The sequence below is a fragment of the Dicentrarchus labrax genome, unplaced genomic scaffold, assembly GCF_905237075.1.
Source record: "Dicentrarchus labrax unplaced genomic scaffold, dlabrax2021, whole genome shotgun sequence".
NCBI classification, from domain to species: Eukaryota; Metazoa; Chordata; class Actinopteri; family Moronidae; genus Dicentrarchus; species Dicentrarchus labrax.
Window position 1 is genome coordinate 12,261,058 of NW_026136710.1, and position 25,496 is coordinate 12,286,553.

A 25,496-nucleotide genomic window follows, 5' to 3' on the forward strand; every position below is an offset into this window, starting at 1 on the left:
GTCACAGTATGGGCTCTGAGACACACACCCTCTGTGTGTTTGCTTTACGTTTTGGTGATCAATTAATTAGGCTTAAGCTTTAGCTTCCTGTTGTACTTATTGTAAGTCCCACTAGATAAGAACATAAGCCAGAGCCTTGATTAAGGGGATGAGGAGAGATTAATACAGTTTGATTTATCTCTACTGGTTGGATTTGGTGGTTTTGTAATTTAATTACCAACAATAACAATAAAGAAAATATTCAAAAACTTGCTAGGTGGTTTGTTGTTTACTGTTCGTACTTTTGACCGAGATTTCATCTTGTTTTTAATTTTTAAACCAAATCATACAGCTAAAATATATAAAATGTTGATTCACAATTTTCAATCTTATCGTTCCTACTTATTATCCTGATGAATGTTTAAATAAATATGGCTAACCTATAAACCCTCTGTCCAGTCACTCCTGAAGTAACACTGTGTTGTTTCCTTGTGTAACCCCTCCCCTTTGTTCTACTGAGGGATTGTTCTCTGATTGGGTGTCACATTGAAACCAGAAGTGCACCAGCAGGTTTGACCAAAGAACCGGTGTATTGTGTGTGGAAAGTCACAGCAATCTCAACACAAAAACACTGGCATGGACAACTGGAGGCAACCAACAAAGATTTCCTACAAGCGGTGGAGAAATCCTGAACTGAGGTAAAGCTACTAAATTATTTTATTATTTGATTTGATTATTGTACTTCCTTATATGTGTGGGAGCACACTGTCAGCGCTGCCCTGCCCTGTTGTTTACATACCAGTGTGGCCACAGTGGTGTGTCCATACTGATATATTTGTATTTAAAATTTAACCTTTTGTGCTTCATAATAAAGTTCTCCTTTTGGTGTGCTTACATTCAGGGATGAGGGAAATTTTATGGGTCAGAGCGATGAAGACCAGGGCACAGACAATGAGATCTGCACTATTGCCTCAGCAGGAGTCGACTCAGGGGGACTACAGACTGCATCCACATCTGGATTTAACAAAACTGAAGGTTTGTAGAGCACGATTAGTTGTAGTCTATACACATTTTGATCTTGTATGTCTCTGCTTGTTTTTGTAAGGAAAATGTAGGAGAGAGTAGGTCAGCTGATCCACCAACTAAGTACTGCATTCATTCTTCTAAAAAAAGTTCTTATTATGCAGCAGAATGGCCCCAGTCAGGGTTTCATTATTAAATAATTGGATTATTATTGTTGGTGCATTAACATGTGAGCAGTACTTTAATGTTGTAGTTGGTCAGGGTGGAGATCATTTGAACTGCTTTATATACTATTTGGTAGTAAAATAGAAGTATAAAGTAACATAAAATGGAATAGTGTGTGTCTTTTTATTCTTTGAAAACTTTAAAAATCAATAAAATATATTTACATTTACACATTTCTTTACAGGGGACAGTGAACTTACAGTGAATGCTTTGTCCCTTTTTACAGAAACCTTTACAGTAGACGACGCACTGGAGGCCATCGGCTTTGGAAAGTTCCAGTGGAAGATCTGTCTCCTCACCGGACTCTCATGGGTAAGGATCCTAAAACATACAGAAAGGTCTTCATTCTGATTTCTAGACACTATATGTGTCTCATGTAGCGCTCTGCCTCTCTGAGAGCAGATAGGAGACGCCATGGAGATGATGATCCTCAGTATCTTGGGCCCCCAGCTGCACTGTGAGTGGAGGCTGCCCAGCTATAAGTTGGCCATCTTAACATCGGTAAGGTCTTCTCAGAACTGTATTATTCTACAGCTTGTTGATTTTGAAATGTGTCAAAGTGTTTACTCTTTTTTTGCCTCAGGTGGTGTTTGTCGGGATGGGGATTAGCTCACCTGTATGGGGGAATATGTCCGACAAGTACGGCAGAAGAGTAGTGAGTCTCATATGTGGGTTTTTCATATATGATTTAGGGATGTTTGTACATATATTTGTACATTATTTGATGTTTAACTCGTGTTTTCTGTACATGTCTGTGTGGTAAACAGGGTCTGACGATTTGTATGTGCTGGACTCTGTACTACGGCCTGTTGAGTGCCTTTGCTCCGGTGTACGGCTGGCTCTTGGTCCTGCGGGGCCTTGTAGGTTTTGGCATTGGAGGAGCTCCTCAGTCGTAAGTTCAGTGTTTCCTCTGCATGCACCGAGATGAAGTTTGAACTGAGTCGACCGACACATTTTAGCCATGAAGTGATTTGCAGCATACGTTCGCTCTCTTTTAAGGGTGACACTTTACTCAGAAGTCCTCCCAGTGAAAGCAAGAGGCACCTGCATCATGCTGATTGCGGTACTGTGGTGCTTTTTTAATTAATCATGACTTTAACTGTGTTCCAGTGTTGAATCTTTGATCTGATTAATTCTACTGTTTATTGATTGCCTCCTGTTTGTTGGCATCAGGCTTTCTGGGCATTTGGTGCTGTGTTCGAGGTCTTGCTGGCATTGTGGGTAATGCCCACTCTCGGCTGGAGGTGGCTTATCGGCCTGTCCACTATACCAATGGCAATCTTTGTTTGCTTCTGCTTTGTAAGTATGTTGGTTATTGATAGAGAGCCATTAAATGAAAACCAGCTGGGGTCAAACTCTCAACTGAACTGTCTGTGTTCCACAGTGGCTGCCTGAAAGTCCTCGCTTTGATGTGCTGACGGGAAAAACAGACAAAGCTTTGATAACTTTAACACGTATCGCCAAAGAGAATGGCAAGGCCATGCCTCAAGGGAAGTTGACCATCTATCAGAAGGTGAGGGTACAGATTGATGGGTCACAAAAAGGAGATGTGTGTCAAATATTAATGAATGCGCCTTCTATTTTTGTTGTCTAAATTTCACAGAATGAACGCGGGCGCATCAAAGATCTCTTCGTTCCTCAGTATAGGAGAACAACTCTTCTTTTGTGGTTTATATGGTAAGCTTGAGTAACACATTTTCTACTTTGTCCTTTCTATCAACTTTCCTTAATTAGATATTTTGATCTAAGGTAATTATTTAATCAAGGCTGGATTAGCAACCGGGCAAAGATGGCAACTGCTTGGGAAACCTCCAGGTTCACTGTGTGTCAGTTGGTTTGTGGTCATTTGGCTAAGTGCAAATCTGTTTTGGGAGTATGCAATTAAATATAACATGCACTGAACTGATATGAGCCATGTGTCAAAATATAGCCTACTTTTTGTTTTGATTTTAGTGGATATTGGGCTTAAATTGTTTATATTCTTCTTCTATCCGTCAGGTCAAATTACCTTACCGTAAATTCAATGTAGCAAACATTGGGCCAGATACTATTATGGAAGAAGCAGCTGTTATTTAGGGCACCAGGAAAAGTAATGCTGAGATTGGCTTGTGTATCTATTTCATGCTTTACTTTAAACTACTTGTCCACAACTTACCTTGTTGAACATTGTATTGTTATTTTATTCAAAGGTTTGCATATGCCTTCTCGTATTACGGGATAGTCCTGTTGACAACTGAGCTGTTCCAAGCTGGAGATTCATGTGAGGGTAAGTAACAGCTACTTCGTGTGGATCAGGTTTTAACATTTGTCATATTGTTTCTTAAATTTAAACACCAAAACCAAACTGTCCTTCCTTATAGCGACCCAAGGGGCCAAGATTGAGCCAAGCTGTAGTCTGGAATGCAAATATTTGACATCAGCTGACTACAGAGACCTTTTATGGACAACCTTGGCTGAATTCCCAGGTAAAATTGCTCCTTTTAGCTCCTATTAGCATTTTCTCATAGTTGTGGTGTGTAATTGAAGCTGTAAGGTGAAGACCTTCATGATGCTGGTGCCAAGAACAGTGTTAATCCCATATTTAGGCCGTTCTTCTTTTCGTTGTCCAGCCTGTCTATATTTATAAAGTTACCAAGGAACCATAAGCTCAGGTTAAACTTCACATCTCTAATGCCATGATATTTGGTGCACATATAAAGCTAGATTTTTTTTATTTAAAAGGTATATTTACATACTTTTACATACACATTTACATAATTTTTTTTATTTAAAAGGTGTATTTACATACTTTATTTACAACAGGTTTGAAGTCGTTTAGGCTTGTTGATATAAGCTCACCTTTGTCACCACCCAGGTCTGCAGTAGTAGAGTGAGATACAGCAATGTGTTGTTTAAGGGAGTGGCTTAGGCTGTATAAGTGTAATTTATTCTCACTGTGTCTTTTCAGCTCTTGGCTGCAGCATTTTAAATGATTGCTGTTTGCTCTTCATGTTGGTTTCAGGTCTTTTTGTTATCCTTCTGGCAGTTGATCATATTGGCAGGAAGAAGAGCATGGCACTGTGTTTCTTCATGTTTTCTTTGTGCATCCTGCCCTTATATGCTTGTATTGGGAGGTAAGTTTGTCTCTGTGTCTTATGTTTTATTTATTTTTGTCACATTGGAACAGCAGCAATACATTAAAAAATCAGGGCTGATCTGTGTCTTTCTTTCTTTCTGTTCATACAGGATTGCTCTTACAATCTTCATCTTTATTGCTAGAGCCTTCATCTCGGGAGGATACCAAGTTGCTTTTGTTTACACACCAGAGGTAGGTCTACATGCCATTTTAAGATTAACCATACTTGTTTTTGGATCATTGGAACTGGACAAAATGCTCTCTCCTCTCTCCCATTAGGTGTTCCCTACAGAAAACAGAGCCTTAGCAATGGGGACTTGCAGTGCGATGGCCAGGGTGGGTGCCCTGATTACACCCTTTGTGGCACAGGTATGCAGTGACAGCTCTGTTGGTACTTTACAAAGAAACTCTTTCAAAATGAGTCTGATGTGAGACCCCTTCACATTAGGCTCTATGTTTCCTCACCCGGCTCCTCGGTTTTTGTGTTTTGGTTCTAGGTGTTGCTCAGGACATCAGTGTATTTGACTTTGTCACTGTATTGTGGCTGTTGTCTGCTGGCCGGCGTTGCATCCTTGATCCTGCCCATTGAGACGATGGGCAGGGGTCTGCAGGAGTCCAATCTTGACCAGGAGGCCGGAGGGCAGATGAGCAGCAGAACCAGCCATTCAAATAGTACAACACACGCAGGGTAGATCAGCCAGGAGGGGGAATGAAAAAAACTGGAAAATAAAGGATATTTTGTCGACTCCCAGGCTGCTGTAGACGCCACTGTTGCCTGGTTTAGCTGTGGCTTGAATCCTCTGAGCGATGATGGGTGAAGAACAACAGGGGACAATCTCATTACAGGCAGGGAGTGATAATTAAGGGAAGGCCTACTTCCCATGTCTAATGAGAGCGGAAGCACTCTTGTGCTTGGACCAGTTTGTTTACCTCTCTTCCATCTAGGCCATAGAAGCAACACAGGTCCTCTCCGAAAATGATGATCCACTACATATTTTACAAGAGACTGACGTTTATTTTTGATAAATTCTGAATAAAAAATGTTTTTTGTATTTATTTATATTTGAAGCCATGTGCCTTTTGCGAATTAAAGTTATTTAATGTGCTTTAAACTCTGCTTTGTTTTGTCAGTGAATCTCAGTATTATAAGTATTGATTGATAATAATCATTAATTGATGCCTTCCTCAACATCATGTCAACCTCGCTGCGTTTCATAACACGAGCAAATTATATTATTCCATCAACATTTGTATTTGGGAGTTCCTAGTCTGGCCAGTCACCTTGACAACATTGGCCCAATGACAGCGCGCACGCGAACTAGGCCAGCCAATCACAGGCATCCGGCAAAGCTGCATGTCATTTCTGCCCCACTCGCAACCTGCACCGTGTTTTGTTTGTCTGTCTGCGCACCAGTGATGAAATCTCGGGCTCTGCTGCTGGCTCGGTACAAACGGAGGAAATCTGTCATGACTTCCCGCTCATGAGGACTCCGGTAAGCGCAGAGGACGCACGGAGCAGGACCGAAAGGGAGCAGCGCCGGGGCTCTGGAGTCAGGTGCTGCTGGATGAGAGTCTGACTAGGCATTTTCTCCCCGGTGACAGAGACAGTATCTCAGCGGCGCATCTTCCCACATCCTCCTCCCCTCCCTTCTCTCCTCCTCTGCTGCCCTCCAAGGCTGCAGCCCACCGACCATGGCCCTGGTGACTCTGCAGCGCTCTCCCACCCCCAGTGCAGCATCCTCGGCCAGCACGACCAACAGCAGTGCGGGGGAGGTAGGTGGAAAAGCCGGGGTTCGGTCTTTGTGTACGCGGGAATGAGGAAACGCCGTGAATGCGCCTGCAGGAGCCCGTATCAATACAGGCTGTTTAATGTCTCTGCAGGAAGGACTAACCTTCATACCTCTCATTGGTGTGTGTGTGTGTGTGTGTGTGTGTGTGTGTGTGTGTGTGTGTGTGTTATAAACTTGATATATTGTTGCATTGTTACCAGCAGAGAGTTGTTTGTGGCTGCTGTGGCAGCGGATTTGTAAACAAAATCCTGCAGAGGGGGAGGGGGAGGCTGCTGGGTTTAGCTGTCAGAACAAAGTGCTCATTTTGCTGCTGCACAAACATTTGCTGCGTTGCACTCAGGTTGTTCTTCCTCCTTGTTATTGGGCTTTTTTATTTTGCAGTAATGCAGCCTCAAAGTTGGGGGGGGGGGCTTTAAAGGGGAATCGCATCAATTTTTAGATTTATGCTCAGTGTGTGTGCCCCAGGACAGTTCAGTGAGGTGTTCACGAACTTGCAGGAATCTGAGGGGGGAAAAAAACATTGATTGTGAGATGTTGTCACTAAGCTCCTTGACAGGATTTAAACCCCATTTGTATGCAAGACCTCACTCTTAAAATCTTATCAGTCTGTGTTCAGTATTTTACATTAAAAGAGTTATTTTCTAGCTTTAGAAAACTGCAGCCAGGTTCAACTCCTGACAATGAGAAGAAACATTGGCTTTGGAGTTTGAGGCTGTGATTGCAGTCAGCATTTAAATACAGCGCAGGGCCAGATTTGACATCCCAGTGAAATCATAACATCAGGGTTAGTGCTCCAGTTTCTAGGTTTAGGAAAGTAGATTACATGCTCTGAAGTAGGCTGAATAAAATAAAAAAAAACATAAGTAGTGCCATTTTTCCTCTGATGAGATGTTTTTAATGTCACTTCCTGCATCACAGCTCACTATTCTGCAAGAGTCAGCCAGCAGGAGGGGAAAAGCGTATGGGTGTGATGACTGGATGTGTTTTTGCTGAACTTAAGTGTCCGAACAATTCAACTGTCAGCTAGGACACTCATAGCAGATGAGATCGTAACACTGACCAGGGAGGACCAGCAGTTGGCGCTGACACCCTTTAGTCCAATTGCATGGTCCTCAATACCCATTGGCACTACTGTACACGTCTTAAAGATTCAACTAAGCATAGACATTTCGAGGTCCAGTTAGTCCCTGAATGTATCAGACTTACAAATGCAGACACAAATGTTTTTGCCATAGTGATGATGCATCGTGCCTGTAATGAACATCGGCCTCCAGATGATCCAAACAACAGTTCAATGTGCACGGTGCAGTCGCCTCTGTTCACTAATCCAGTCTCAGCTCTGGGCTGCAACTACAGATATTAGGTTCATTAAGATGTGTGTTGTTATTATTATTATTATTATTATTATTATTATTATTATTATTATTATTTCCTCAACATTTATTTTAACACTAAAGGAACATCTATTCTCTGCCTTGTTTCTGTCTTTCAGGATTTTGGAAGTGACGATGACCGGAAAAATAATCAGAGGTAAGCTCTTTTGTATTTTAAAAAAGTATGTGTATTTGATGTTTTGTATTTCTGACTGTGAGATGTGTTTTTATCCTGTTTTTGTCCCAGCCTTCTGTTTCTGGTATGAGCCGACCGACTCTGTTGTAGCGAGAAGGAGAAATACCAGCAGTCAGCAATGTCTCAAGCTGTTTGAGCCTCTGAAACAGTTGATTGTCTAAGTGAACTGTTTAGGTTGTAGCAGTTAAAGCAGATTCATATTTACATATTAATCTGGTGTTTAATTATGTATAAAACTCTTTTGAGAGTGTTTTTTAAAATGTTATGCAAAATAAGATTTTTTTGGATGGGGAAACTGGAAGTAAAGTTGACTTGAGAAGGACGGCATCATGAAATACAGTTAGTTTTAATTTTCACTTCTACATTAGAATTGATTATATTTATTATTTGATCGTGTCTCTGCCAAATGCTTGTTGCACAACTGATTCTATAATGGATGGAATGTCTCGCAAGGACAGTATACAGTGAATTAGACTGTCAAAGCAGCATACTTCCTTGATTATCAAAAACAATTTTGGCTCGTGCTGCTCGTCTTGTCCACCGTCCTGACCATTTGGTGATGTGAGTAAATCTGGCTCTCTTACAGGACCGGTTAGGCAGTTTATTTTCTCTAATGTCCCGTAGTTTCTCACTGTTGTCAAGGAGAACAAGCGTTTAAATGTTTCCTCTACTCAGTTATATAACAGAGAGTACATAAACTGTTGTTCCTGCTCGGTCACAAAGCTTTTCTTTAATTAACCAGACGTCACAAAAAGTCATGATTTGTGTCAGCAAAGCTTTGGCACAGACTCTGTCTTTGTGCTCCCTGTGTGTGTGTGTGTGTGTGTATGTGTGGGGGGGGTCATTCACAGTTGAAACAGTAATGTCATGCCTTGTCTGGAGTGTCTGAATGAGTAACATGTTTCTGTGGCTCAGTAATTCATCATCAGCGTGGAGTCTTAATTTAGGATTCTGCATGTCAGACTTGAGATTGACGCCAAGTAACATTTCCACCGCCTCCCAGCGCTTGCATGAATGATGGTATTGTGGCAGAGCATTGCATAGGGAGAGCTGATTGCCGCTGTGTAGAGGAGATAGGGAGCAGAAAGTGAGAGGACAGTGCAGCACGGGCGAGGAGACTTCAGGGCTGGGATGGAAAAAAAAAAAGCTGCTGGAGGAAAAGAGGAAGGACTCAGCCAGACCGGGACCACAACGAGAAAAGTGAAACACGCTGCTCGGAGAGGCTGCAGTCCCCTGACCGTGGACAGGAATATGCAGGTGTAGAAGATGGATGGAAAGATGATAATGAGAGGAGAGAGAAACTGGAGTTTTTCTGAGGAGACTGGTAGAATAGTTAACTTCTCGCAGGATGCATCTGGTTGTGAAACCTTCACATAAAGCCATGTTCACCGTGCTGCCTCACTTTGTGGAGGAAGCTGCTGTGACTCGGAGGGAGATCTGTCGCATGTAAGTTCTCAAAGAGGCACAGACAAAAAGTTAATCATAGACTGATGAGAGACAGTTTTTAGAGCATGAAATCTTAAATTTTTTTGGACAGTCAGACACATTTTAAGGCTTTAATTCTGGGAGCTTCGATCTACATCAATCACTCTTTAAGCTTTAAGAGTAATGATTTATTATTTATTTCAATCATCACTGTTCTCATAAGAAAAGTACTGATTGAGCTTTGTCAAGACTTTGTATAGCGTAAATTCGTTTAAGGAGAGTTAATATTTCACCTCAAGCATCGTCTCCAAATCATAGGTCTTCTACTTAAATGTGAAAAGGAATAATACCACGTAGCAGTGGAGCTGAAACAAAAGGCCTTGTGATCGTCCCACTCAGTCATACCAGGCTTTGTGTGTGTGTGTGTGTGTGTGTGTGTGTGTGTGTGTGTGTGTGTGTGTGTGTGTGTGTGTGTGTGTGTGTGTGTGTGTGTGTGTGTGTGTGTGTGTGTGTGTCGGTTGAGTGGGGGAATGAGAGTGCGGTTAAACAAAGCTGCACTCTGTTCTGTGTGAGAAAAGACGCTAAAGCTCTCCTCCTGCCCGCTGCAGCCTTCGCAACAAAGTCATGACCCAGAAGTGCTGCGTCCAACGCGGGTCGGACAGGAGAGGAAGTTTTAAAGCCCGAGCACATATGGATAGTCGCGGTGTAACGCTCGATTCACCACAGGTCAGCCAACCCAATCAAGAAGAGTCTGTAAATCATGCTGTAAAAACACAGGGCTGTAAAAGTCACTGCATCAGGACTCTGCTGACTTTCAGTCTCTGATGAGCCTCCTGTCCTGCTCAATGAACCAATGAGGACTTAATAAGTATGCAGCTTACACCTGGCTACTGTACCTACAGTATCAGCCATTTCGTGTCCCTGTCTCAATTCTGTTCTCTAACACGTGATTTTAAATAGCAAGATTTCAACTCAAGTTTGATGTTCAAGGTTAATTTATTTATCATTTTTGCAGCACAGTGTTGTAAAATGAAATTCAGGTTGTAGGCTTTATACTACTCACAAAAACCAAACAAAAACTGTTTTACAGTGGAGTGTGGAGGATGGATTGAGGAGTCTCACAGCCTGATGAAAGAAGCTGCTACTGTAGTCTGGTGGTACAGTGGCAAATACTTCTGTATCTCTTGCCAGATAGCAGCAGGGTGAACAAGCTGTGGCTGGTATGGGTATTGACTTTTAGTACCTTTTGGGCTCTGCGCATGCACCTCACTGATATCACTGATGCTGGGTAGATGGGAATCGGTCTTCTTCTGAGCAGTTTTAAAGGTCCAGTGTGTAACATTTAGGAGGATTTATTAGCAGTGGAATATAATATTCATAGGTATTTTTTCATTAGCGTATAATAAGAATTGTTGTGCTCTTGTTACCCTAGAATGGGATGTTTTTATCTACAGAGGGAGCTGGTCCCCTCCCATGGAGGCCACCATGTTGAACCACCATGTTCCTACAGTAGCCCAGAACGGACAAACCCAACATGAGTTTCACGACCACCGTAGTTTCCTCTACAGGCTTGGTTGGGCCAGGGGGTTTCAATTGGTTGCAATCTGCCACTTCACCACTAGATGCCACTAAATCCTACACACTGGTCGTTTAATTAGTCGCTGCCTCCTGTCCTGGGCCAGTTTGTGATGTTTCCAATCAGGATGCTCTCTATTGCTGCTCTGTGAAGGTTAACAAGAACTTGGCACAGGTTATTTACTTTCTTAAGTTAGTTTCTAAACTTTCTTAACCAGGGTGGAGAAGTGTGATGACCATGACAGGTTCTCTGTGATTCCCAGAAACTGTTCACCTGCTCCACTTCAGCTCCACTGATGTAGAGACGGACGTGTGTCAGTGGTTTTGCTGTTTTTCTTTGTCTTATGTGATAGTAAATTGAACATGTTTGGCATTTTTCACTAGTTTCAGACAATATATAAACCCAACAATAAGTCAATTAATCAAGAAATATTTATAAGGTCACATACCAGTAATGATTCAGTTGTTGCTCTGTTCAACACTTATAACGCCAAAGGATGTGTTAAACAAGTATCCACTTCACATTCAGTGAAAAGGCATAGGCATAGTACAACAAGATGAACTCTTTAAGAGGGAAAAGGGGCTTAAGTAATCCGACAATATCCACCTAACCCACCCAAAACCTCCTGTGTGTGCTTTACTCATACTGTTAGGACAACACTATTTCGTTTGAAATAGTGGCGTCTGTGTAGCATTTTGACTTGAATTGATCAGGCCAAAATGATCAAGTGTCCAGCCTTGTTTGAGCTTGTGTCTTTCATCTTCCCAGCAAAAATAAGATGGGTTGTAAAGATACGGAAGAGGTCGGCTGTGTTAGGCACATATGGATGAGTGAAATAATGTGTGAGAGCTGTTTAAGGCATATAAATATGGTAAAACTAAACGGTTGTGACCAGGAATATGAGTTCGAGACAAAACATTCTCCTTTTTGCACTTGTGTTTTATTCTAAGGTTCGAATGAAGAATAAGGCAGAATGAACTGGTGTAGAGCAGAGTGCAGTTACAGTACTACACTGCACTGTAAAAAGACTTCTTTGGTGGCATTTGTTAACCCTGAATTTTTTTTCCACTTCTTTTCAGCCTCAGTGAGAGCTTCTTCATGGTCAAAGGAGCCGCCCTCTTCCTCCAGCAGGGTGGCAACGCACAAGGACCAAAGACCCCGACCCACCACAAACATGCAGGTAGGAACACACACTCACACACACAGACATAAGAAGCTTTGTTTCTTGTTCCTTTTTTCCCCATATTCTCTGCACAAATAAGCCCCAGACAAAAGGAAGTATTGTATTTGCTGAGGTGGCTTTTCTCTCTGTGGGTTTGTCTGTGTTTATTCTAAACTGTGTTGGGAACTGTTACCTAGCTGGGTCTGACCTGAATCAACCTGCAGCTGAACATGAGGGATGCTCACAAATAATTTCAAACAAGATCAAGTCCTAAACCTAAAGACTGTATCTTTGGTTTAGCTATTTGAGTACTGGGCACTTGATGAGCGGATGATAACCTTTGTAAGTTTAAACAAAGATGTCCGTAGAAAACAGAAGTACGACAATCGTTTACTCAGACAAAAATAGGGAGAGGCAAATATCAATGAAAGCTCTGGTACATTTACTCAAGTACAAATTTGAGGTACTTGTATTTTACTTCTTAAATACTTCTACTCAAATACATTTCAGGGGGCAAATCTTGTTCCTTTTATTTCACTGCATTTATCTGACAGCCTTAGCTTCTTTACAAATTAAAACTACTGCATTCAAACCCTATCAAGAGCTTATAAAATATGATTTATGTTATAAATTAAATCACCAAACTGTACAGTTTAAGTAAATTAAACAGTCAGTTGACAGAAAATTAATTAGCAACTAGTTTCAGTCATTTTTCGTGAGAAATATTTCATGGTTTCGGCTTCACAGATGTGAGGATTTGCTGTTGTTCCTATTTAATTATTTTCATAATTTAATTTATTTTAAATAAATTTGAATTTTGTACTATTGGTTGGAGGAAAAAAAGTTGCAGTTTAAAATGAGCTCCACCTAAAGCAACTAAAACAGTAAAATTCTGCTTTTACATTAATGCATTAGTAATAATAATCTACTGATATAATACAGTAACAGTCACAGGGGACATTTTTCTGCATTGGGTACTTTTACTTTTAGTACTTTAAGAACATTTTCATTGTTGTACTCGTAACAGAGTATTTTTCTTTTAAGTAAAGGATCTGCCCACCATTGGCTCCAACAGATTTAGTGTTATTGCACAATCATCGTGGTGCTGCTGCTGATGTTCGTCTGCACATCAAAGTGGCGTTAAAATGTGGCCTAATCTAAAAATAAAAATGTTCTGTAAGTCTTTTGATGTCCATCAATGGGTTTCTTTTATAGACGGCTGCTGTTTACAAGTTTCTAATCTGACGTCCATGTTGAGTCTGGAGTCATTTGAGGAGAAATGTGGGACCAGACAGAAGTCAGTTTGCACGTGACTCATGTGTTACTTGCTAACATTTTAGCTTAGCACAGCTGGCAGGCTGGAGGGTTTAGATTTGTCTTCATTGAGAGAAATCTGCAAAGATATTTCCTCCCAGTGGAAAAGAGCAATGAATGAACAATAGAAGAAGCTGAATGATCAGTTTGTAGTTGACCTTTAATTTTTTTGTAAGGAATTCCAGAAAGATTCTTTGTATTGAAGCCTGTCGGTGATTCAAGTGTGCATTATTTTCTCTGTATTGTTAAGTCTGAATTTGGAAGCAATATTATCAGCCTATTAAAGGCAGTTTTAGTTACTTACTGCAATGGCCATTAAAGGACCAGTGTGTAGGATTTAGTGGTATCTAGCGGTAAAGTTGCAGACTGCAACTAACACCACTCGTGTCTGTATTTGACAACCTGGGGATGAGATCAGGCTGTAAAGTGTGTAGGAGAAACAATGGGGACTGTGTTCCCTCTGTAGATAAAAACTTCTCATTCTAAGCTAACGAAAACACAAAGACTCCTATATTCAGGTGATTATTAATTTGTATTATTTATTATTGATAATTAATGAAAACATAACTGTGAATATTATATATTTATGGATCCTCCTAAATGTTACACACTGGACCGTTTAAAGCTTTGGTAGCAAGAAGATTTTCTCTATCTGATCTTTGTGAGCTGAACAAAATGTCGACGTCCAGTTTAGACATCCAGACTTTGTTGATGAAGTCTCAATGCGTGTTTGACTTTCAGGTGATTTACCTCAACACCTGCAGGTCATGTTTAAGATCCTCCGGTCTGAAGATCGCATTAAGCTGGTCAGTATAATTCTTATAATAATGCTTATACATCCTTTTATTTATTTATTTATTTTTATATATATATATATATATATATATATATATATATATATATATATATATATATATTGGATAGTAGGTTTTTATGTATTGCTTCTGTTGGTGTTAAGGCCTTAATTTCATTCAATATATAAAACATTACAGCACAAGTGTTGATTCTCTCTCTCATTTTCAAAGTGCTGTTTACTGAGAGTCTGTTTGAGCTCTGGTTTGTAGGTTATCATGCAGTCACATATGTTTTTGTACAATAATTGCATGACATCACCAGGAAATACTGGTTATTTTTCTCCTAAATGCATGTATCTTGCTTCATGTTGTACAGGCAGTACGGTTAGAGAGCGGATGGTCAGAACGGGTGCGCTATATGATCGTTATCTACACCAATGGCCATCAAGATACAGAGGAAAATATTGTCCTAGGAATGGACTTCACAGACAAGGACTGGTAATTAATTTCTCTGTGGTCTTACATTTAGTACAGTTTAATCTGATTATTATATTTGTTAAAATGTTATTCCTAAATGTTTGTGATCCACAGTAAAGATTGCTCTATTGGGATGGTGCTACCACTGTGGAGTGATACCAACATACATTTAGATGGAGATGGGTAAGTTTCAGTTTGTCCTTTAAGAAAAAATCCTACTTATATCAGCTGGCTGAATATAAGACACACATGTACATGTAAGAAAGCTTTCTAGGGTATACTTCCTGCTCAGATTCAGGCAGGCCTCCAGCTGTGTGTTTTGGTTGTTCTCTGCCTTTTGGGTTTTACTGCCCACCAGTGGCAGAGACGTGAATTACAAGCATTTTTGCTCTGTGTGTGAGAGCCATTCTTGCTGACCTGTTAACATTGTCTCTGTCTCTGTATGCTGGAGGAATGTTCCACTGGTCGGTGTCCCGAATAGTCCCATGAACGAGCTGTGTCCAGTCTGTGTTTACATCCCTCCGATCACTCTTCATCTCCATCCAGACTCAAACTGACCTTCCTTCTCCTCCTCTTACTCACCAGAGGCTTCAGTGTGAACACAGCAGGACGGTCGCATGTCTTCAAGCCTGTATCTGTGCAGGCCATGTGGTGAGTGAAGTCTTCGTGTTTATCTGGGATTACTGTGTGTGTGTGTGTGTGTGTGTGTGTGTGTGTGTGTGTGTGTGTGTGTGTGTGTGTGTGTTGTTTGTGGACAGGGAGGAAAATGCATTATCCATGCTAGATAAATTCTCTGAGACTTAGTCTTAGGTAGAGCAACTAGTCCATTTGAGGCGTTGTACCTGTAAATCTAGTGTAAACACTTTTCTTAACAAACATACAAACAAAATACCACCAATTATTTGTCATTCCAATCATATCCACATAAAAAAAATACACACAGCACAATGAGATCTCATATTATTGTTTGGAACTATCTGTCACATGTGAATAAGAGGGTTAGAAACGAACCAGGGAAATCTGTAACTGAATTAAACTGTTGCATCTCACAAATCTACTAAATTAAAATGTATTTAAAATACTCAAAATGTTCATTTTCTTGGTTACACAAACTATAGAACATTTGGTTATAATTTTCCACTATGATCATCATTGTAATGACGTTCCTAGTCTGTTTGGGCCTCTCTTCACTACTGTCACCACTTCTGATAGTCTTGCTCTATCCACACACCACCTGCTGGTCACTTATCAGAATTACCAATAAACAAGTCTATCTTTTTTTTCTTAAGTAGGTTTCTTAGTGGCCCTGCTCCTTTCAGCATGCATCCATCTTTTCGATAGGGATGGGAATGGAGAACTGGTCCCAAATTGTCTGATCCATCAGAATTCCTTTTATCAATGCCAGCATGTTTTTTTTTTTTTTTGACAGTTGTGCATTGCAAAACATTGATGTCAAGCTCATGTGTCTGCACTGCTGGAAGCATTTCACTAAGAAACTCAAACTTGTTCTCTCTTTCTACACTGTGTTCGGACTCAGATAATAAAACAGTTGTGTTGACGCTGAAAACTTTTTTCCCACACTGAAATTAGGAATCAGTATGGGAATGGACAAAGACTGAAGAGCAGAATCGATAACGGTATTGCTATCAATAAAATCCCTACTTTTCGATGGTAAAGCCTTCACTCTGTGCCTCTGCAGGTCTGCCCTGCAGGTCCTCCACAAGGCATGCGAGGTTTCACGCCGGTTCAACTACTTCCCAGGGGGCATTGCTCTCACGTGGATGGCCTTCTATGAGAGCTGCATCACCTCAGAGCAGAGCTGCATCAATGAGTGGAACACTATGACCAACCTGGAGACCACCCGGCCTGACTCACCCACCATGTTTGTCGACAGGTGAGACAGTTTTAGTTATGAGGTTAAGTTTAGCATGTAGGAAAATCCAGGCTGCAGTGTTTTGAGGCATTCACAATACACTGATGTTATTATCCTGTGTGCCCAAAGAGGGTTTCAAACAATGTCAGCCTCACGTGGCCAAATAGACCAATTGCTGCTGAGTTCCAACATTCCTGGTGTGTGTACGTCCTCAGTCATGGAAGAGTTTTCAATGTTTTGGACACCAGCTGTTCTCCTTTTGTCGCTGTCCTTTGTTTTCAGCTGTGGAAATGTGTTACAGTGTTATGCTAATTTTGCTTCAGACAGCAGCACTGATGTATTGACTCATTATGTGCAGGCCAACAGAACGAGAGAGAACAGAGTGTCTCATTAGAGCCAAGTTACGCAACATCATGACGTTTCAAGACCTGGAGAACATCACCTCGAAAGAGGTATGTGCCAAATCAACACCTCAACCAAAATCCGATTTTCAGGGTTTATTATTTATGTGCACTTAGAATCCTGTAAGACTATTTTGTTCTTTGGTTTTTTATGTAGATATCTTGACTACAGTGTTTGTAAAAGAGTGGTTTTTGAGGTAGTTTGGCACATAAGTATACCATGGAAATGATTCAAAGTCCCCATTGTATTTTGCATAGATTAATAAAGAATTAATAAAATGTTGAAACGTAAAGTATTAATCAAAAATCCTAATTTACCACCACGCATTGGAATCACTTTACTGTAATTTATTAGGAGCAAACAACCACAGTATTAATATTTAACTGGAAGTACGCTGAAGTTTTGTTTAGTAAATAGAATCAGGGAGTAGAGATTTGTTCTGCAATAAAGCTTCGATGTGTTGTAATGTTTTTTTTGTTGTTAGAAAGTAAATAATTAAATAAATAAATATGTGTTCTGTCCTCGTTCTCAGATCCGTAACGAGCTGGAGCAGCATATGAGCTGTAACCTCAAAGAGTACAAAGAGTTCATAGACAACGAGATGCTTCTGATCCTGGGTCAGATGGACAAGGCCACACTTATCTTTGACCACGTGTACTTGGTGAGAATGTTGTTGTTTTTTTACCTTTGTTTTTAATATCATTTTATTTGCTCCTACAATAGTTTCTTCTTTTTCCTCCACGCAGACACACAAGTACTGTGTCCTCTGTGGTTTATACTTACCTCAGTAAAATACAGTTTACTGAACAGTAATTCTTTTATTATGAATAAGTTTCTGTCTTTTTGCCTCTGCAGGGCTCTGAGTGGAACGCATCCAACCTGGAAGAACTACGTGACTGCGGGTGAGCAGATATGCACACACCATGTTTTCCTAACTTAAACCTAAATGTTTTATTCTTACACAGAACAAAATACAAGATGTACTGTACATGTATATTGTTACCTGAAAGCTGACTACTTATCTGTAAATAAGGTATATTTATCTGCCCTATATTAGCATATTGACATACATGTTTTAGTTTAAAAAGCAAAAGCACTGTGTGCAGGAGTATCCTGCATTGAAAAGTGAGATATGCAATGTGTCAATGACATGTGAACCACAGTGTGTTGTGGTTGATCTACATACTGTGATAGCACCCAATAAATTGAATAAAGCAATATTTCAATCTTGCATCTCAAGCTTTGGCAAGAGAAGAATACAATTATATCAAGTTAACCTGTTAAAAACGTACGCACATGTCTCTGTATTGCTTTCAGTCTGTAATTTAATCAGTGCAGCAGTGTTGGTAGATATTTAGTCTGATTCTCCATGTGAAACAGATTTATTTTTATATGTGTTGAGTAACAGTTAAACTAATAATCAGCGGAGGAAAGAATATCATGTTGTTATTGTTTTGCAGAGTGGGTTACATCCTGAATGTTACCAGAGAGATTGACAACTTCTTCCCAGGGATGTTCTCCTATCACAACATCCGCGTGTACGATGAGGAGGCCACCGACCTGCTGGCCCACTGGAACGACACCTACAACTTCATTGTCAAAGCCAAGTAAGACGCTACATGTACAAATAAACCAGTGAGCTGGAGCTTTTTAGGTTGGGGGGGGCTGTAGCTGTGGCTGTAATGCAGGATTTGAGGGATAAATTATATACTGTAACACCAGGCTGTTATCTAAGAAACAGCTGTCAACAGAACTGCTCTCCCACAACACTTTGGTATTAATAGACATTGGCATTTTTAGTCATCATTCCTCAAAGTCTTCAAAGCTTGAATGGCTCACATCAAGCATTCTCCCAGAGTACTGGGGCCGTGATCACACAGGACACATTTTTCTCCCACCCAAAGGCAAGACGCAGCTGTGAGTTGTGCCAGTAACACAGGGAGAGAGAACAGAAATGGTGCAATCAGACCGGTTGCTATGCAACTGTCTAAGCATGCTAACCGGAGTAAAATAAAAATGGAAAAGCTAAAGTTGAGACATGTAGAGGTCATAGCAGAATCCTGAAACTAGCACCAACTAGGTCCATACGATTGGATGTAAATTATTTTTCCTCTGTCCAATAGGAAGAACAATTCCAAGTGCCTGGTGCACTGTAAGATGGGGGTGAGCCGGTCTGCCTCTACAGTTATTGCCTATGCAATGAAGGAGTATGGCTGGTCCCTGGAGAAAGCCTATAACTTTGTCAAGCAGAAACGGAGTATAGCTCAGCCAAACACTGCTTTCATGAGACAGCTGGCAGAATACGAGGGGATCCTGGATGCAAGGTAAGGCTCTGGTTTCACTCAGGTTTGCACTTTGCTCGGCTACCTGCAGTCACACTTACAGCCACGAGGTTTCATTTTGGGGGCTGATACTAATTACACATACTGCTGGCATTAAAATTGCAATGGTGCTTTGTGAAGCTTTCTGTGTCTCTTTGTGTTCTCTCTCTGCTACTTGTAAACAAAAGTCCCCTTTGCCTTCACAGTAAACATCGCCACAACAAGCTATGGAGGCCTGAGGCAGATGAGGAGGGATCAGACGATTTGCAAGCCTCTGGCCACAGTACTGGTGGGGAGGAGACACCAGTGCTCAGAGAGGAGGAGGCATGGGGAGGCTGCGGGGCGTCTCCCTGCAGGGGTATGGGTCTAGAGATGGAGCCCCTTGACTCTCTTAACTATAATTATTACTTCAGACGTTTGTCAGATTCTGCACTAGACAGCGAGCCCTCCACCCCAGTAAGGGGTCCCCCTCTGCTGGGTATGGAAAGGGTTTTCATTGAGATTGAAGACGTGGAGAGGGATGCCCTTCTGGAGGACGAGGGTTTCCCCATGGCCCATTTAGCCCTGCCTGGCGAGGGCACGGCAGCTCAGACGTGTGGGCGCCTTGACCCCCTGGAGGACATGAGACTGAGGCTCGAGTTTAGCACTTTGGAGGAAGAGGATGAGGAGGAGGCCAAGAAAGAGGAAGCTGAGATGGCGGCGCTGGCTCAAACACCTGGAAATTCAGATGGGAAGAAGGCCGGGGAGGAAGGCGAGAGGACGGAGGAAAGCCGGCTAGGCCTAGCCAACCTGAACACCAACAACAGCAACCGCTTAGCTGCCAAGCGCAGCTGCCCTGCAGCTTTTGACGTGAGTTGAGAAAATATGGCTTTAAACTGTGGTTAAGTCAACTTTTTATCCTTGTGAACATTTTAAAATATCATGTCAGAAGCATATGTACTGTTAACTTAGCATTTTACATATACTGCATGCTACTGACCATATACTGTGTTCTGTTCCAACGTTACTCCATTTAGGACAGTGCTAGCACAGGAAACCCTTTAAAAGTGAAGCCTTCCTATCAGTCCTGTAAAGACTGCCTGCGTCTACCACAAGGGCGGCGCTGTGATCGTCCAGCAGGAGGCCGTTCTCACCGCCTCAACCCTTCCCGCCACTGCACTGTCCCCACCATATGCATAGATCCGCCCGGGACCAATTTTGCCCCCACAGCAGTTCTGCAATCGCTGCAGGCCCCTGCAGTTGTCCCTCTTAACTTGGTCCAGCCCTGTAGTCCTCTCTACCGCTGCGCCACATGCGGCCCTGGTGTCCCAGCTGTCCCACTAACCACCCGCCAGAAACTGGTCTCACCCATGAGCTGTGAGGAGACACCTACTGACCGCAGCTCAGTGGAGACAGAGGACATGGACGAACCACAGGGGGACGACGTTGGAGAACAAATATCACGGGAGGGGGCAGGGGCCATTGCTGCAGCCACAGCTGAAGGTTTAAAATTACAACCCGGTGGTGCAGTGGAGCTCCAGCTGCAAATGCCAGGACTGGGGATAGAATTTGGTCTGGAACTAATGCGACAGAGGGCAGAGCGGCTTGAGAAGCTACCAAGTCTGGCCATGGAGGGCCAGCTCCCTGTGGGGCCTCTGCCTTAATACAGTGGCCCTAGCATGGATGAGATGGAGGAGGAGGCTTACCACTGCCTCCACCAGGTACTCTATGATGGCTGTGGGCCTTTAGATGACTGTGGTGTTGTACCAGAAACGAAGCTCTGCTCTGACCTGTACTGTCATGTCCTGGCCTCATAGCTGCACTGTAACAAGCTGCAACAGCAGCTCTCGTCCTGTCATCGTCTACTGGCATTAAGATCCAGATGAGGCTGTTTTGACCACATGCTAAAGGCTTGAATGCTTCTGACCAGATAAGGACTGAAGACTGTCCAGTGTCCCCCCCACTTGTCCCTCAGACCTGACTGATCGGGTCTCTTCTGAGCCTGCCAGCCACACACCACATACTGGATCACTGCTCTTACCCACAGCTCGGTGGCGATGAGTGTTATGCTGACATTTTACTCGCAACAGACAGGTTTGGCATATTCCTAAAACAGGAGACGGAGGTGGTTTCTAACTTTTGAGAAAGGTATAGCTAGCTCTTTGATATTGATGGAAAGAAAAAAAAAACATGCTTCTGTCAGTGTACTGTATGTTTCTCAATCCAACTCATCAACAGTATTCATGAAGGAGCTCAATGAATGTTTGCAGTTGAGCCTGTTTGATTGCATTCAGTATCTCCTCATGTTACCGCTGATGACTGAATCCTCACTCATACCTTCACTTATATTTTCCCTGCTGCAGCTGCTTTTGCATCGCCAGAGGGCATTTCACGTGAAAGCATAATATTTTTTAAAAGGATGTGAGCATATGTGAGCCTTTTTATGCCTCTTTGTAAAGCATCGTACCTCAGACCACAAGCATCTCGGGACTGTTTTGGTCAAAGACTGTTTTGTTGTCTGCTCAGTGGCTGGTTCACCCCGACCTCCTCCATTAATGCAATCATGTACTTAAAGCGCTCACTTTAACCCACACATGACTTTGCAGTATTAGGCAACATATCCTACACATGCTTAAACAGAAAACATGAGTTTTGAAAAACTGAAAAAGCTTAAGTAGTTTAAATGACAACAAAAGGCAAAATCGTTCATCAGGTGGATGATAAATTGATTGAATTGAACGTAACCCCTCGTCTTTTGCTTAAAAGAATGACAAAAGAAAAGAAAAAAACACTTTGAGTTGCTGGAAGACATTACATTCGTTCATTCAGATGTTAAGAAATATTCATAAGCCTAAATGTAAATTTATTTTTGATTCCTGATGTAACCAAAGCCATATCATGTTGCCAGGGCCAGTTAATCACCTTCATGATTTTAAACGGCAAAGAAGCTCAAAACAGTTCCCTTTGATATACTGTACATACTTTTCATATGATCTTACCCAGCCTGCATCTGGGTAGTCATTTATCATAGAGGCTCCCGTGGTAAATGTGGCTGACTCGGTTAACTTTTTTGGATACACGTTGAAAAAATAGAAAACCATAGGCTACCTTTCCCTAAACACACAAACATTTGCAAAGGCACACTGATCATGTATAAATTTAGCACTTCAGCACAACTCTAGTATCCATTTACACAGACATATTTCAGGTATGTAGCTACGTTTAATCAAATTAATTTGAGAACACTAAAGAAGAATAAATTATGAATGAAATCTGCGGTATGCTTCAAAGAAGTAGTCAACTGACCAAATAATTTATTAATAATACTTTATTTGATCTTATAATCATCAGACGGTTGCAGTCAACAGCAGATGCTGCTGTAAAATGTTTTGATAATTTACAGTTTATGTGAAATAAAACTCCAGGTGTTATTATTCTTTCAAATGACCATATTAAATATTTCTATTTACAGTGTGAAAATTTGAAATTATATTCCCAATTTCTCATACTAGATTCCCTTTGTTTAAATATAGAATAAGTATCCTATCAAGAAAAACTCAGCTCTTATTCCAACAAACCTTTTTTATTTCCCTCATTTGTTTTTTAGACTTTTCATTTCGTACATGTTCAGAGAGCTTGAGGCATGTTTTGTTTAAATTGTGCCACCAATCCAAAGTCGCTGTGCCCCAAGGTGTCACTCTGCAAGTTCTTCTGTTTGGTTGATGTTGTGTACTTACTGTTTTTGGCACGCTGGGTGTGCTAGAATGGTACTGAATGAAGCCTGTTTGTATGCAGGAAAAGCACATGCAAATGTTATTACTGTGTTTAAAGATCTGAGTGCTTCAGAAGAAATGAAAAACTGTGCAAGGAATGAATGCAAATTATTTAATCATCTTTAACCATCAGGTTATTGTATATTTTTTTGTAGATTTTGCTTTTCTTTAGTTAGATCAGTAGTAACAAACAAACAAACAACAATGCATCCTCTGTTCCTCCTCCTCCTCCCTTAACTGGACCCTGGAGAGCTGCAGGTTTGCTCCACTAGTTAGATTTTAAATAATTTGGTTTTGCCTTTAACCTGTTCTTCCCCTCACGTGGCCATATGGAGCATGATGTAACATAAGGCACTTACACAAGCATCTGATACCGCACACATTCAAAATAGAAGCAGTTCAAAGTCAAAAAGGGTACAATTATGATAAAGTTGTCATTAATAATAAACATAGCAGCTCTAAGAATTAAGAACTGTTACAAAGTAGCAAGCTAGCTAAAGGCTGTGAAAGACAGATTTAAGTAATAGTTTAAACTTTTGGGAAACATACATATGCTTTGTTGCGGAGGGTGAGAAGATCTCAGGAGTTGGTTAAGTTAGCTCTGAAACTGAAACAGCTGGTCTGGCTCTTTCCCAAAGGTAACAAAATCCCCCTACCAGCCCCTCTAAATCTCTTTCTATAACTATTAACACTTTATATCTTATTTGTTTGATTTGCATTTGGCGAAAAGGGTATCCAAAAAACGTCATTTTTAACTGATCATTGGAGGTGCTATAAGGCGGACTTCCTTTCACCTTCGGACAGGCTAGCTGTCTTTATACAAGTCTTTATGCTACACTAAGCTAAATGTCTGCTGGCTGTAGCTTCATATTTACTGACAGACATGAGAAGTGGTATCGATCTTCTAATCTAACTCTCACCAAGGAAGCAAATAAGCGTATTTCCCAAAAGTGTTGAACTCTTCCTTTAATATATTATTAATATGACTCCAATTGAAGCCAGTTGTTCTCAGTATGATCTCATGGGCCTGATCGGTGTGTGATGTTACAAGCACTAAATCCTTCTATTTGTGTTCCCAGACCATAGCACTACGTTCGGTTGTTTCCTTCATTGTTTTGAATTAGTTTTTGTATTTAAGTGCCTTAACCTTGGCCTTAGCTCTATCATAAAGCATCACAGGCATTGCAAAGTTTCTGTGAGTGTGTTGATGGTCTGGCGTTTTTTGTACATTACTCACCCTCACTCCCAATAATAACCATGCTCCTTGCAATGTATAACTCGGCACATAATATAATGTATGCAAACACACACACACACACACACACACACACACACACACACACACACACACACACAAGCTCATGCACAGCAGCCTCCTCCACCCCAATACACACATACTTGATGGACTTCCATTTATTAATAGCCTATAATAATATTGTATTTGTTTGATATTGTTGAAACTTGTGGTACACTGTATTGGTTCAATAGCTGGCTGAAGAACCTTACCTGCTGGAATGAGAACTATCATTTACATTAAAACATTAGATAGGATTAATTTAAGTCTTTGAAAATTTACCGGTCTGTATATATTTTTCTCTACAATTTGCTATCGAGTACATAAGCTTGCAAATGTGGCCAATATTAAGAAAAGAACTGATAATGCTACTGTGTATTGAGAAGTACTCATAATTAAGTTCTCGTGTTTGTACCACAGCAAAAAAAATGACTTTGGGCCGCATCTCTAATTTAGGCAAATGTCTTCAGGCTCTATTAAAAAATGGCAATGACTGAATTTTTTTATTGCATTATTCCCAGGCAGCAGGCATCAAACTGACAATCCTACTTAAGAGCCAGACTTTGCGAGAAAGGATATTAAGACATATTGTAAGTTAAAAGGGGGATCCAGGCATTTATAGAGTGTATTTATAGAGCACAAGTCTGCCCCAAAGCATGCGAGGTTGAGACAAGTGGAAAAATGTAGAACATGAAAAACCTACCTGGGAGTAAGATTTTGTTACGTTCATTGTTTTTTGTTAACTTTTGTGTACTGTACTGTACATTGCCAATGTTCATGTGTAATGCACTTTTTTTTACATTTTGTTAAGATGATGTCCAGTCTAATGTTTATCATGGAAATAAACCATTTCCGCTGCATAATCTGTTTATTCAGTTAAGTCGTTGCGGTGGCATCCAGCTCTGCAATTATCACACACTGTTTTCATTGTATTAACACATTTTTACACATTAAGATTCCCTGTTATATCTTTACTGTGTCTGAAAAAAAACTGTACTTTTTAAACAAACCTTTATTGCAATGTACTGCACACCTTTGATCACCACTTGCTCTTTAAGTCAAATGAACAGGGCAGGGAGCACTCTTATTGAGTTAGTCAAATGAAGTCAGTCTGACATCATGGGGCAGGTGACGGCTGAAGGAGAAGATCTCCCAGAAAGACCAAAGTCCAACAGGACGACGGGCAGGCAGAGCATCAGTTTTAAACATCAGCCTCGGTAAGTATCTACCTTTATATCTGTGATGATGTTATATGATTTTATACAGTTTATTAGATCACTTCCAAAACTGCAGACAATGAAATCATTTGAGGGGAAGTATTAATAAGAATAGGACTGATTGTAATGGTAAATGCTACATTAACAACAGGAAGAGTTAAGTGTTAAATACACTTAACAGTTTCTAC

The 25,496-nt window shown here is 41.0% G+C and overlaps 2 protein-coding genes across 3 annotated transcripts; both read left to right on the forward strand.

The window, feature by feature from the left end:
- Window positions 1–532: 532 nt before the first annotated feature.
- Window positions 533–5,454, forward strand: svopb (SV2 related protein b). The gene is made up of 16 exons (XM_051411759.1): window positions 533–677; window positions 881–1,014; window positions 1,454–1,539; window positions 1,630–1,728; window positions 1,811–1,882; window positions 1,995–2,119; window positions 2,227–2,290; window positions 2,401–2,526; window positions 2,612–2,740; window positions 2,831–2,904; window positions 3,417–3,493; window positions 3,588–3,692; window positions 4,229–4,340; window positions 4,453–4,534; window positions 4,622–4,711; window positions 4,840–5,454. Exons 1-16 carry the CDS (start codon window positions 616–618, stop codon window positions 5,032–5,034), a joined length of 1,632 nt encoding a protein of 543 aa, XP_051267719.1. The 5' UTR covers window positions 533–615; the 3' UTR covers window positions 5,035–5,454.
- An 87-nt stretch (window positions 5,455–5,541) lies between these two features.
- Window positions 5,542–24,954, forward strand: ssh1b (slingshot protein phosphatase 1b). Of its 2 annotated transcripts, XM_051411757.1 has the most exons (15): window positions 5,542–6,115; window positions 7,625–7,662; window positions 11,782–11,882; window positions 13,920–13,984; window positions 14,349–14,470; window positions 14,564–14,632; window positions 15,035–15,100; window positions 16,149–16,343; window positions 16,681–16,774; window positions 17,257–17,385; window positions 17,580–17,626; window positions 18,185–18,331; window positions 18,848–19,048; window positions 19,252–19,894; window positions 20,062–24,954. In XM_051411757.1, the coding sequence occupies exons 1-15, from the start codon at window positions 6,035–6,037 to the stop codon at window positions 20,686–20,688; spliced, it is 2,625 nt and encodes an 874-aa protein (XP_051267717.1). In that variant the 5' UTR covers window positions 5,542–6,034; the 3' UTR covers window positions 20,689–24,954. The 2 variants fall into 2 exon arrangements, with proteins under 2 accessions (XP_051267717.1, XP_051267718.1); XM_051411758.1 differs by lacking the exons at window positions 5,542–6,115; window positions 7,625–7,662 and adding an exon at window positions 7,876–9,147.
- The last annotated feature ends 542 nt before the right edge of the window (window positions 24,955–25,496 follow it).

Bases quoted from the DNA above. Each gene is read 5' to 3' on its own strand.
- svopb (XM_051411759.1), top strand. From the start codon at position 616: ATGGACAACTGGAGGCAACCAACAAAGATTTCCTACAAGCGGTGGAGA. The intron at 678-880 runs GTAAAGCTACTA...GCTTACATTCAG, and splicing joins TGGAGAAATCCTGAACTGAG to GGATGAGGGAAATTTTATGG. The intron at 4,341-4,452 runs GTAAGTTTGTCT...CTGTTCATACAG, and splicing joins TTATATGCTTGTATTGGGAG to GATTGCTCTTACAATCTTCA.
- ssh1b (XM_051411757.1), top strand. From the start codon at position 6,035: ATGGCCCTGGTGACTCTGCAGCGCTCTCCCACCCCCAGTGCAGCATCC. The intron at 11,883-13,919 runs GTAGGAACACAC...TTTGACTTTCAG, and splicing joins GACCCACCACAAACATGCAG to GTGATTTACCTCAACACCTG. The intron at 13,985-14,348 runs GTCAGTATAATT...CATGTTGTACAG, and splicing joins CTGAAGATCGCATTAAGCTG to GCAGTACGGTTAGAGAGCGG.